This window comes from Malus domestica, chromosome 04 (genome assembly GCF_042453785.1).
Source record: "Malus domestica chromosome 04, GDT2T_hap1".
Lineage (NCBI taxonomy): Eukaryota > Viridiplantae > Streptophyta > Magnoliopsida > Rosales > Rosaceae > Malus > Malus domestica.
Genome location: NC_091664.1, coordinates 15,372,111 through 15,385,971, shown reverse-complemented (window position 1 = coordinate 15,385,971; position 13,861 = coordinate 15,372,111). Strand labels below are relative to the sequence as shown.

The following is a 13,861-nucleotide window of genomic DNA, read 5'->3' as shown; positions in this document are numbered from 1 at the left end:
ATAAACTACAGCTGCATCATAACATTAATTCAATTATGTCTAGGGCTTGTGCAACTTGATGCACTCCTCAATTCGTATTATGTTAGCTCTTGTTGCTCAATATGATCTTGAGCTTGTGCAACTTGATGTGAAGATGGTTTTCCTACATGGTGATTTGAATGAAAAGATTTATATGTGTTAACCAGATGAGTATAAAGTGAAAGGGAATGATAATTTGTTTTGCAAGTTGAAGAAATCACTTTATGGCGTGAAGCAATCTCTAAGACAATGGTATTTAAGGTTTGATAAATAAGATGATTTCTAGGCTCTTAAAATGTTCAAAATAAGATGATTTCTTCAAGCCCTTACTTTCATCTTAAAATACAATATAAATAACAAAATACCTCGTGATGCATAGAGATTTTTAAGTCAAAAACCGAAGTAAAAGAGGGCATATAAATATTACAAATGAATGCAATGCAAAGTATGGCAAAGAATGGCAAAGTATGGCAAATAATGGCATAGTATAAATACTAACAGAAAACAAAAACAAAATAGATGTTAAAAAAATAAAAAGCCTAGTTGGGTTGCCTCCCAACAAGCGCTTTATTTTATGTCTAGGCAAGACATGATGTGAAGGTTAAGTGGTGGATGATGGTGGTTGATTGAGAGTCTCAGTGACCTGAGGAATTGGTTTATAAGCATCATAGTATGGCTTAAGATGATGGCCATTCACTTTGAAAGTGTTCCCTGTCTGGATGTTTTGAATGTGAAGGAAGATTTTGTGAAAACATGTTCATTTAAGCAACATCTATTAGCATGCAATTAACAATTAAAGGATGAATCATGCTAGCATGCACTTAAAAACAAAACATTAACCAAGAAATTCAAAGCCTAGTAGATTGGTGAACCAAGAATCAACTCAAAACAAAGTGAGTTGAGATTTATACCTTTGTAGATTCCTCTTTGCATAAGAAAAGGCTAATCACCCAAAGAGAGGGCCTTCATTTCTTGCTTCTTAAATCTATGGATTTGGATGGAAGAATAGGATTCTCCAAGTTCCCAAAATAGAGAACCTCTAAGTCTTCACACCAAGGTTAGATTGGAGAAGAAATGAGTGACCTTGGAGGAGTTGGTTTGCTAGCAAATCCCTCCAAGGGGGCCGGCCTCCTAGAGAGAAAAGGAGAGACATGTTCTCTCCAATTTTCTCCAAAAGAACCCTTAATGATTTTAGGCTATAAAGTCCTTTATATAGTCCCTTCAAATAAGTGACCTAAAGAACCAAAAAGCCATTCTCTCTAACATGGCCGGCCATAAGGGTTTTATTGGGCTTTTGGGCCTTTGTGAATTAAGTTGTCATACAACTTAAGTCAATGGGCTTGACGTTCGAAGCCCATTGGGCCTTGAGGCCCAAAACTAACCCGTGGTCTTTTACGAACTTATTCGTTTGATTAATTAACATATTAATTAATCCTTGCCATAAATAATTAAACCATTTAATTATTCTTACTCATCTCCATTGTTTCTTCAATCTCCACCTTACACGGTGTACGATCCATTAGGTTCCTTTTAGCGAGGCAGTGGGCGATTAAAACCATTTCAAATCGATTGTGAATTGAAACTTACTTTCAATTCTCCCTTTAGTGATTATACACGTTTAGGGCTTCCACAAACCATGAGTGACACCTAGCAGCATATCATGGTTACCCAAGCTAATCAGAAGAGGTGGAGAACCTATTCAGTTTAGGATTACAAATGCAATACGGTCTTTCTCTAATACAATACTCTTGACCACATTGTTTGGTTTGATAGTTTATTCATGTCTACTATCCAATGTGATTCGTTTACTTATATGATTACCTTGAATGTGATTTGGAACGCCTTCCTAAATCTCATTCATACTCTGATCAGAGATTTTCAATCATATCATAGAGTATTCTCCCCCAAACGGTTTGAAGGTTAGAGATCCCTTGTTGCGCATTCAATTGTCTCCATGGCTAAGTGGCTTAACCCCAACGATGCCGTGGACACCCGCGGATGGGGTGACTTTGACATAATCAAAGATCAAGGACTTAACCACAAGACAACTGTGATGCCTCAGGTCAAAGGACTACTTTGCATTATCCCAACCATGAGTTCTCATGTGACATGAATATGAGAACTCTTCGTTGATAGTGTTAAGTGAACTCATTCTCTATTGAGCACCTACGTACTTGTCTTGATGTCACACACACCAATGATTCGAGACTAGTCACTCTCCCTGAGAGAAGACACAGCACGTACTGATCTTAACGGACTGTCAATGCCTAATTGGCAATCCTATGATCAGGAACGTTTAGGATGTGTCTACGAAAGAATGGTCTCATGAATCTAACTTCTTTAGATTGCATTCTCCCAATCACATATTCCTTGGACTTATCGTTTAAGCATATAACATTTATATGAGACGGCTTAAACAGTAATCTTTGCCCCTTTATATTTAAACTACATTAGTTTAACTTTGTGAAATGTCCGTAAAGTATCATCATATGATTGGTTTTAGGGCACATTTCCAACATAATGTCCACTGCACCATAAAGATAAACATTAGTGACAAGAAACCGACCATACCAACGAGAATGAAGCTTACCAAGGAAGAGCCTAAGGTGTGAATTGAATAAAAGAACTTTCTGCCCAATTTCAAACGACTTCCTATGGATTGCTTTGTCATGATATGTTTTGGTCCTTTCTTTGTAAATTCGAGAGCTCTCATATGCATCATTCCTTAACTCATCAAGCTCACTAAGTTGAAACCTCCTCAAATGGCCTGCCTCCTTTTGATCAAAATTAAGCTTTTTTATTGCCCAATAAGCTTTATGTTCCAGCTCCACAGGAAGATGGCAAGGCTTTCCATACACAAGTCGGAAAGGTGACATGCCTATGGGAGTTTTATATGCTGTTCTATAAGCCTATAATGCATTATGCAAGAGCAGCGACCAATCTTTTTTAGTAGGGCCTACTGTCTTCTTAAGGATTTGTTTGACTTCACGGTTAGAGATTTCAGCTTGTCCGCTCGATTGAGGGTGGTATGGTGTGGAAACCACGTGCGTGCCTCCTTTTTCAATTGTTGAATAATTAAGTTGTGCATCATTTAAAGTATGGCTAGCAGTAAATTACATGGGGAATTCCCTTGATATCAGCTATTGTCTAACCAATAGCTTTCTTATTCTCTCTTAGAACTCTTACTAGCTTTTCTGTCTCAATATCACTTAAATGGGCATTTATAATAATAAGAAGAGTATTCTCATACCAAGATAAGCACATTTAAGATGTTCAGGGATTGGTTTGAGTTCTAACCTTGGAGCTTGAATCATAAAGGGAATTGGCTTCCCCGTTGAGCTAGGAAGATGCTCAAAACATGGCCATCTTGAAGGCGTGTAAAATGGCATAGCTTTTAAGGCAACAAGTATCTCAGTTCTTGCTTCGTCATATGCATCGTCCTTACTTTTAGTTAAAGTGAGTGCTTTCTCTAGTGGATCATCCCAACCTTGTGTTTCAACTGGTGCTTGCAATGTTAAGCTTAAATCAATTGAATTGCATTCATGTCACTAGGATACCTCATAGTTTCAAGGATTGAAAAGTTTTTGTTTCTCCTAGAATAGTCATGGTAAGCTTTCCGGAATAACAATTAATGATGGCACGAGCTGTGGCTAAAAATGGTCGACGAAAGATGAGAAGAAGATGATTTGGTAGAGGGCTCTCATCCATGTCTAAAATGTAAAAATCTGCTGGTAGAACTAGGCTCAAGGATGAGTAAGAGAACGATCTACTAGTTGAATCATCATATGAGTTGGCTTGAGATCACCTAATTAAAGTGCTTCATAAATAGAATAAGGCATTGAGTTAATCAAAGCACCTAAATCACATAAACATTTAGAATTCAACTCACTAGGTTTAGATTTTACCTTCGGAACATTCAACTTGGTTGGAATGGTGCTCTCGTCATAAAGAGTTGATTTGGGCTCCTTGTGATGTTGCTGGTAATCTTCTTCTTCCTTTTGTTGGACAGCCACAAGTTCATCAATTTGTTGAGACTCCTTAGTGCTTTTAAGCTCCTTTCCAATCCTCAAAGTGATCACATTCACCTATGCATTGTTCAAATCTTTTGGATTTACAACAACTTGACTATGAAGCTTACCTGGTTCTCTTTGGTTTATGACTACTGTAATCTGTCCAACCTGAGTTTCTAAGTTTGCAATTGAATGATCAGTCTTGTTCATGAAAGCTTGGGTTGAAACCTTGAGGTCTTGAATGCTTTGAGCTAAAGAACTCACTTGTCCATCCAATGTACTCATGATGTCTTCAAGAGGTTTGCTCGGTGTAGCTTGGGGAGGTGGCAGATTTTGCACATTGTTGTTGTTTCCCCATCTGAAATTAGGATGATTCCTCCATCCTGGGTTGTAAGTTGGAGTAAACGAATCATTTCTAGGTCTCTGATTTCCTTGAAATCCTCCTACCATGTTTGCTTCTTCATGAAACCTTTGAACTTAAGGACATGCCTCAAATTGAATAAAAAACAATACCTTGAGAAGTTGATTCGGAAATTTGGAGTTCATGATTCAACTAAACCGGTTAGTACCCCTTTGGCTCTTCATTTTAAATTGAGTTATCTACAATGTCCTAAAACTAATAAAGAGAAGTTGCATATGAAAAATATACCATATGCAAATTTGGTTGGTAGTTTGATGTGTGCAATGGTATGCTCTAGATCGAATATTGCTCATGCAGTTGGTATGGTGAGTCGATATATGTACAATCCTAGTAAAGAGCATTTGCATGCAGCTAAGTGGATATTGAGGTATCTTCATGCTACTTGAGATGTTGGTTTATGCTTTTGGAGGAATGACTATGGTATTGGCAACTTTGCAGTTGGTTATGTTGATTCCGATTATGCAGGTGACTTGGATAAAAGGAAGTCTACTATAGGCTATGTATTTACTATGGCTAAAGGGCCAGTTTGTTGGAGGTCCATTTTGCAGTCGTCTATTGCCTTGTCAACTATAAAGGCTGAATATATGGCAGTTGTTAAAGCTATAAAGAAGGCTGTTTGGATACATGGACTTATTAGAGATTTGGGGGTTGATCAGAAGTAGGTGGAGGTGCATGTTGATAGTCAAAGTGCCATTTATTTGGCTAAGTATCGGGTTCATCATGCGAGGACCAAGCACATAAATGTGCGTTATCAATTTGTTCATGAAGTTGTTGGTGAAGGAGAGATCATTCTCTATAAGATTCCAACTTAAGACAACCCCGCTGATATGTTGACGAAGGTTGTTGTTGTAACCAAGTTTGTTATTTGCTTGAACTTGGCTCACATTTTGCCTATATAAATAAGGCGTTGAGCAATAGGAGCTTTGGAGCATTTTGGCTCGGCATGAATTATTCTCTTGCTACTTTTAGGAGTGATTTTGTATCAATTGTTGATTATGTTAGTTTGGCTCGTCATGGCGCTTTCAGAATTTGGCCAAGGTAGAGATTGTTGAAATATGGCCAAATTATAAGGGGTCTTTGGTTACAGGCCCAGCTGCCCATTTAAGGGGCCTTTTTTATTTGGCCCCTGTGAAAAGCAAAGGGTGGCTAGGGTTCTTTATAAGGCAACAACTGCTACCTTTGCTTCGTGTAAGTAGCATAAAGAAAAAAAAGGGTGTCATAGCCCCAGTTTGAAGAGAAGAAGAAAGTGCTTCTCTCTTTGGTTAGCAATCATCCATCAAAGTAATTGTTGTTACTTTGATGTTGTAATAGCTTTGAGCTATGTATAGAGAGAAAATTATTCATTATATTTCCTTCTCTATTTGTTTATTTGGTGTGTGAGAGCTATTGGGTCTATTGGGGTTTTGGGTTGTGAGATTGCCAACACTTTGTAAACTCCCATTTGGTTGACAGTGGATTATTGGGTGAGCTCCTACTACTCCGAGGACGTACTCCAGTTACACTGATTGCTGAAGAACCTCGTTAAAATCTTGGTATCTTTTTATTTTTATTTTTGTTCTTACATTTCATTTGATATATTTCTTGTGGGTTAGTTTGAGTTAGTTTCCCATGTTTGGTGCTATCCTAGCATAACACACCAACCCATTAAATGCAGTCGGTACAAAGGAACTAGATGTTCTATTAGTCCATCCTATCCGTTTATCAGTCATCATGCGGCTAGACATCATTTTAAATTTTTTATTTAAAATTAAACACAAAAAGTACCTAGCGACAGTTGGCTGCACAATGTAAAATAAATGGCTAAGATGAATTGATTAGAATCCTCACAAAGAGGATCCTTATCTGTTTGCTTGTACTTAGAATATGCTACAAGCTAGCAAAATGTGAGGCTATTATGCATAGCTTATGTCGGTAGAGTGCATGATAAATATAGGTGTGTTGTTGTAAGTGAAGCAACCAAGAGGACAGTAGGCAAGCAACCAAGTGAGAAGTGACAAGCAAGAAGTAAGAGCAGTCTTGTAAATGAGTAATCTTGTAAGGAGTGTGAGGGGTCTAGAATTTATCTCTAGAAAGTGAGAGAGTGTCATAACTTTTAAATTGTGTCTTTGAGAGTTGTTGTGGTTTAATATTTTGTGTGTGTGATACAAGTAATTTGTTTACTTGTTTTGTCTCTCCAACACTTTAAGAGTTGTGTACTCTAATTTTTCTCAACAACAACCACTAGGTGTTCATATAGTAACTCTCTCTTCTTCCTGCTTAAGCTCGAGAAAGTGCCAAAACAGCATACACACGAGTGAAATTCAGGAACATAGGCCTTATTCGTGGTTTTATACTTGTGATTTCGTGTGTCCCTGGTGCAAGCTATTTTCTATGGCTTAATATGGCTGGTGAAAAGGGAATCCCTTTGAACTATATTAGAAATAGAAAATATGCCCCATGGCTTCCACCGTAAAATACTTATGATACCATCGATATTATCGGGGAGGGGATGGACTTAGCCTCACAATGAGCTAACAATAATGTTATTCAAATTCGTCATTGGTGAGAATCGAACCTAAAACCTCTCACTTACTAGTGAAGAGGAATACCAGTAGACCATAGTACTCAGTGGCAATGATACCATAATTTATATATAAGGATTGATATACAGTCATCAATTGTACTGATTGAAACAACATGGTGGTTGTATACCATGATTTATACAAGCCATTAATAATCGTCCATTGTACTGATTGACACAACATGGTGGTGTTGCCAAGTATATGCAATCTAACTTGGATTAAAAACGCAGCTCATGAAAATATTATACGTCAAACCTAATAGTTTTCAATCATATAATCACTGGCTTTGATACCAACCGTTAGCCTTATATAGTTATATAATTAAATCACAAACGAAGGAATGGCGAACCTGATTCTCATAGTAACCATGGAGGTTGAACAAGAAAGATTAAGGCTACAGCAACACCAAAGTCTTCTATAAACACCTAGCTGGATACAACTACTTTATGGGAAGTATTATGTTGTGTGTATCTACGGTTTGCAGGGACCTTAGTATTTATACAAACTAAGAGCTAGGGGTTCCGTCCATAAAGAAAACCTAATCCCACTTTCTTAGCTACCAAGAACAGTATCATAATCACAAGTAATTAAGGATTTCATCAATCCTTGTTATATTATAAGACACTTGATATAAGATTAATATCTTAAGAGATCAAATCACAATCTACATTATTCTCCAATATTACATTCCTATTACATATAGCAGACCGCTTAAAGGTTGATTTATATTGGATAAATCCAACACACATTCTGCAAACTATGGGGAAGTCCCTGATGGTAGGCCTTTGACAGTTAGATGCACGGGAGCGCAAGACACCAAAATGAGACTCTGAAGAGTCAACCCCTGCCTCCTTGAACCGGAAAAAGCACAACAGTAGAAGTGGGGATATCATGGGCCCAAAGGACGCTTGATATGTATATAAGCCTGAAGGCACAGGACCTACTGGGTGAACGCATATTTAACCTTTTAAGGTGCAGTGTAGTTTGCTTACGATGTCAAGAGTAAATTCATTAAATTGAGCTAATAGTCCACAAGTTGTTCTCGTATTTGAGGTAGTTAATTTATATCTCCACAATATATACGTAGTAATAGGCGTGTTCGCCCATGTATTGACAGTCTGGGTACTAGTGTTCATAGAGAGAGCTTGTTCATCAAGTTTAAATATCATGAACGACTACTCTTACATGGAAATACATCAAATACATCCATTAAGCCATGGCCTCTATAACCGTAACCATAATATATTTATGTTGCCCTGGTCTAGTCGTGGCCTCCATCCCTTTGTTGGGTTGTTATTGAGTATTTTTTTTGCGTACGTGCGAAGATCATATAAAATTCCTTTTTTCAGCAAGTTTAAGAAAGACACAAAACAAAAAGAAAAGTAATCTATCAAGTTATTTTCATTCATTGATTAGCTCATTCAATTATTTGCTATTTAGGACGAGTTATATTTATAAATCTCTTTCCGCATATGTCTTTGTAATGCTCACGAGGAGGAGCATTTCCAACCCTCTATCTTTTGTGGTTTATCTTTTTTAAGTAATTCCAAATCCCTCACCTAAAAACATATATAGCTAATTTTGTTGGTTAACGACATTTTTCGCTCGGGTTTCGTTACTTCTTAGTCGTACCTCTCAGATTCCCCAAAATCTGAGCTAATTATAACAAGGATGATTTGTGGACACGAATATTTTGAGAGAGAGAGAGAGAGAGAGAGAGAGAGAGAGAGAGAAAGAGAGAGAGAGATTATAATTACGTACTGGCTACAGGTTATACAAGAGCCATATATTGGGTGTAAATCACAGACACACAGACACATTGATCGTGGAGAAATTGTGAATTGTTTCCCCATTCAGATCCCTCTACTGGCAATTGCAACATATATATTTCTATAAAACCTGGGAGGGAGGAGCTCTTGGGGGTCTAACAATTTGTGACAATTGTCTCTCAAAACATGGTTGGATCAAACCAAATCCACCTTGGCTTCATTGCTTTCACATTTTTTCTTCTCTTCTGGGATGCATCACCCATTACAGCTTCCAAATTTACCCGTGAGCTGGGTAATGCCATATACATAACCTTATATGTAATGTGTGTGTGCGCGCGCATGCATTTTTTCATCATCATCTAAATGTTCTTTGTTTAAAAAGTGACATTCTAAACTACTCTAATTTATAGAAACTAATGGGAATTTGATTTGGGTACTGAAAAGGCATAGTACCTGGCTGACTGAACTAATCCACATCTGCATCGTCACAATCTTATTGTGTTTCCCTTTTTTGGTGCAGGACATCCGATAGAGTTTGAATTTGGTAACGGGGATAGAGGACCGGAACACTGGGGAGACCTCAAGAAAGAATGGAGTACATGTAAGTATGGAAAACTACAATCTCCAATAGATTTGAGGGATGATATTGCCCTCAAAGTTAACTCAAACTTTGATGAGCTTTCAATTAGTTACAAGCCTACCAAAGCCTTGATGAAGAATGAAGGTCATGCTATATCGGTAAGAAAGTGAAAGAAAATCCTTATTTTCCTTTTTTTTCTACCATCAGATGCATGATTCTTTTTACTGCTTGTGTTGTAATTTGACAATGCAGGTTGTATGGGAGGGCGATGCAGGAGGAGTCATGATCAACGGCACAGAATACATTCTCCACCAATGCCATTGGCACGCCCCATCCGAGCACACCATGAATGGCATAAGGTATGATGCGGAGCTGCACATGATTCACAAAGACAAGAAAAATCGTGTAGCTGTCGTTGGATTCCTCTACAAAATTGGCAAGCCCAATCCCTTTATCTCAGAGGTAAAAAGCCTCAACCATTGCACGGTAAAAACTCGTTTCGGTTAAATTAGAAAAGGCAAAATATAGGAGATCAATGGTGTTATTCATACTTTCAGGTGAAAAAGGCGATATCGTCTATGATTAAGAAACCGAAGGAGGTACCGTTGGGAGTAATTGATCCGAGGAAAATGAAAAAGGCTCAGAAGGCGCATCAGGATGCAGCAAAGAGGAAGATGAAGAAGAAGACCTCGAAATTTTACAGATACACGGGATCATACACAACCCCTCCTTGCACCGAAGGAGTTACTTGGACCATAAACAAACAGGTACAGCTTCTTCATCAGCCCTCAAAACTTACCCGAAAACGAAAACCAAGCTGATTACGAACTGTCCACAGGTACATACTGTTTCACCATCACAAGTGGAGTTGCTTCACAAGGCCGTTTACAAGGTGACTACCCTGTCCGTGTGAAATAGTTCTAGGTAACTGGCTACACCACAGTAAATATCCTTTAACGCATATTAACTCCTCTTGGTTAACTTGAATGCAGTATGCGGAGATGAATTCAAGACCGGTACAACCTCTCAATTACCGGGAGGTCAAGCTCCACGGTTCATCGTTCGTCAAGTGAGACATGCGTAACTAACGACCTCCGAAAATTTGAGGACAATAAACTTGCTTTTCAGCTGTAATAAATCAGTGCTTGCACATTTTGATTAAAATGCACATCTTGGCAAATTCTATATGTACTTCAGAAGCTGTGTGCTTCTGAGTCTATCTCAGAAGGTATATGGTTGTTTTTGGTTTTGCTCCGCTAAAATTCATTCATTCTCTTAAATAAATTCATATGTACTTCAGAAAATTTATTTCATGATAGTTTTCTGAAACTTTGTTTCATTTTCCATTGATGAAGCCGCATACAATACATTCCCATACTTTCAAATGCAAAATGATTCCCCTACCCAGTAGCTGACAGAAATTGGCTCTAGTATAAGCAAATTTTCCGCGACAAAACCTATCGAGTAACTTACTGGCTCAAGAACAAAGGGACTGGCAATACCACTTTTCCCTATCTCACTACTAAAAGCTGATCATTTTTATATAATTGGGAAGAAATACATCATAAATTTTGATCTGGAGGTTATTCACCTTGCAGTAATCCTAGACGAGAATGACGCTGGCCCTTTGTGTTTTCCTTGTATTGTAGGATTTGCACTTGAGGCACTTGTGTGCCACAATGTGAAAATTAACCTGAGATGTTTCGCCACAGTCGTTGCAGAGGATCCAAACCTAACCAAAAGTGTGCAAAATTTAATTACCCAATAGTTGCAGAAGCAACAGAAAGTGATCATCTGCGTACACTTACCATCTTATTTTGATACTTCTGAGGCATGGGAGTCCCTGCGACCTAAAATTGATTTGAAAGAGATCAGTAAACTAGAAAAGACAGGTAACTAAGAGGTAGTCATATGACTCATTAAATTGAAACATCGAATCCTTGATTTACCTCCTCATCAAGTTTTTCCCATACACGGGACATATTGCGGAATGATTTTGAGCAAACTGGGCATGAATACCTGCAAGTTATATACAATTAATATGGGTACAGTTTCTTTACCATTTATAACAGTCACCTATATCCGATGAATTACTGGTAATGCCGCTCCATCTCCTTTACACATTCCAAATGAATATTGTGTCCACATCGCAAGACAGTAATGTCTTCCCTTGTATCGAAAAGAAACTGCAGAAATAACCGATGCGAGCTGGTGCACTAATTTGTTGGAAAAAGAGGCCAAAAATCCTTAATTTGTCGGAAGGAAGGTAACTTTCTGAATTTCCCTTAGTCATTAGACACAGTATTCTCCAAACTTTACCTCAAAGCACACAGGGCAATTATGATGCATCACGTTTTCCACACAATTGTGCGAATCCTTCATCGCCTTTGAGTAACAACATCCTAACACATAGATAGAGACATTCCAATTCAGGCTATTTGTACAAGTATGATTAAAAGAATTTAATAGTAATAAAAAGATCGGGTTAACATCTTACCACACTTGTTACAGTGGAAAACGTTCTCCCCACCTCCGATTCTGCAACAACAATTAGAACAGACTTAGACAAGTGCAAATGTCTTATCAATGAAGACATTTTTTGAGAAGATAATGATAGGTAACACGTAATTATAAAAATTTAAGAACGCAATGACAAGAATGCAAACGACAAATCGAACAACAGAGAAGTGTAGAAGAGAGTCCAACCTGCAAATATCACATCCGTCACAATGATACTGTTTCTTTGAAAAAAAAAAAAAAAGGTCGTACCCAGTGCACAAGGCTCCCACTTTACGCAGGGTCTGGGAGAGGTGAATGTCGGCAGGGTCTGGAAAAAAATATATAAATTGGATTTATCGATGATACAAGTGTTTTCAAAGTAGGGTTCAATAATTATGACATTATGAACTAAAAGAGTCTCTCTTTTTCATCAGACTAGAACTCAAGGCTTACATCATCGTCAAAGAACTAGCATTTGGAGCAAAAATAGTTTCCCATGCAAACCCCACACTGGACACAGTGTTGCTGAACCTGAAAAAGATATCAGAAATTGAGAATCCATTAACCTCAATCCTTACATTTTTTTTGTCATAATTACCATCATCGGAATTGTCTACAAGAGATCTTACATCTTGTTCGGTGTTGCACAAGGAGCAAATGATCTGAAAGGCACAAGGCAAACAAATTAAAAATGAATCAGTAGCATTTCAACGATTAAAAAAATCTTCAAACGATAACGGCATGAAGAGCTAGAGGGAAATAAAAAGGAAAGAAAAGGACCAATTCAAGTTAATATGTCCCAAGTAATTATTATTCCACAGTCCATAGAGAAACACAGGATAGATCCTCTGCACTTTATCTATCAAGTTTAGATCCTCTGATGTTAACCAGTTTATGCTACACTTGATTTGCAGAAAAATAAATGGAAAGTACATTCATATCCAGCAAAACCCTGATAAAATCAAATCTCCATTGCGAAAAATATCCAACAATAGTTTCTATTCTATTCCATTTTCCAAATTCCGTTCTTTCCTTCTCAACTTATATATATATATATATATATATATATATATATATGTATGTATGTATGTATGTATGTATATGTATATGTATATATAGACCGATATATTTACACTGATAGGTGGGAGGATAAATTGATATCAAACTCACATTCACAAGATTAATCAGAGGGAGTAAAAGCAACTAACCCATTTACACTGATATATTTACACTGATAGGTGGGAGGATAAATTGATATCAAACTCACATTCACAAGATTAATCGGAGAGAGTAAAAGCAACTAACCCATTTCACATCGTGGGGCGAGGAACATTATGGCGATCAAAAGGATCAACCTCCAATGAGTTCTGCTACAAGAACAAAAACATCCAAATCATCAGAAGCTGAATTTCACAACGATCACGAAATAAATAAAAACCCGGAAGAAAAATAAATAAAAACTGACCTTAGCTTCGTTATGGCAATGCCTGCAATCGAATATCCCATCACAGCATGGTGCTCTGATCTTACACCTCCGTTTGTAATGCGCGCACCGTCAAAAATACATCAATAGCAACAACAATTAATCACAAAATTCAGCTCAAAAATTCAAAATTTTTGAAAAAGGAGAAATACCCGAAATTCCCAGATTCCATATCGGTGAGAGAGTTGACTTTCTGGTGGGAATGGTCGTCGTCAATGGACACCTGGGGCTCGAATCCACCGTCCATTCTCCTAGGTTAACTAAAAACTACGTGAACCAGAAGAGATAACTGAAGCTTGAAGGTGTAAAAATGGCGAGGGAAGAGGAAGGCCCAAGGGAGAAGGCCTAACCTTTGCAGTATGCAGAGCCTTCAAGTAAAAGCAAAGCTGCTGAGGAAAGCGTCTGACAAGTAAATGAGGTGCGTTTGATCAGTTTTCTGATATTTTTCATGTGGGATGACGAAACTGATGACGAGGCGACACGGCAGCGTTTGCCGCTGTAAATCTAACCAACGGAATTA

The 13,861-nt window shown here is 37.8% G+C and overlaps 1 protein-coding gene and 1 pseudogene across 1 annotated transcript; one reads left to right on the top strand and one right to left on the bottom strand.

Moving 5' to 3' along the window:
* Window positions 1-8,826: 8,826 nt before the first annotated feature.
* Window positions 8,827-10,667, top strand: LOC103412497 (alpha carbonic anhydrase 7-like). Its single transcript, XM_008351048.4, has 6 exons — window positions 8,827-9,071; window positions 9,300-9,517; window positions 9,612-9,821; window positions 9,917-10,126; window positions 10,198-10,251; window positions 10,352-10,667. The coding sequence occupies exons 1-6, from the start codon at window positions 8,966-8,968 to the stop codon at window positions 10,430-10,432; spliced, it is 879 nt and encodes a 292-aa protein (XP_008349270.1). The 5' UTR covers window positions 8,827-8,965; the 3' UTR covers window positions 10,433-10,667.
* Window positions 10,668-10,852: 185 nt separating this feature from the next.
* Window positions 10,853-13,588, bottom strand: LOC103446621 (E3 ubiquitin-protein ligase RZFP34-like; annotated as a pseudogene).
* Window positions 13,589-13,861: the final 273 nt, after the last annotated feature.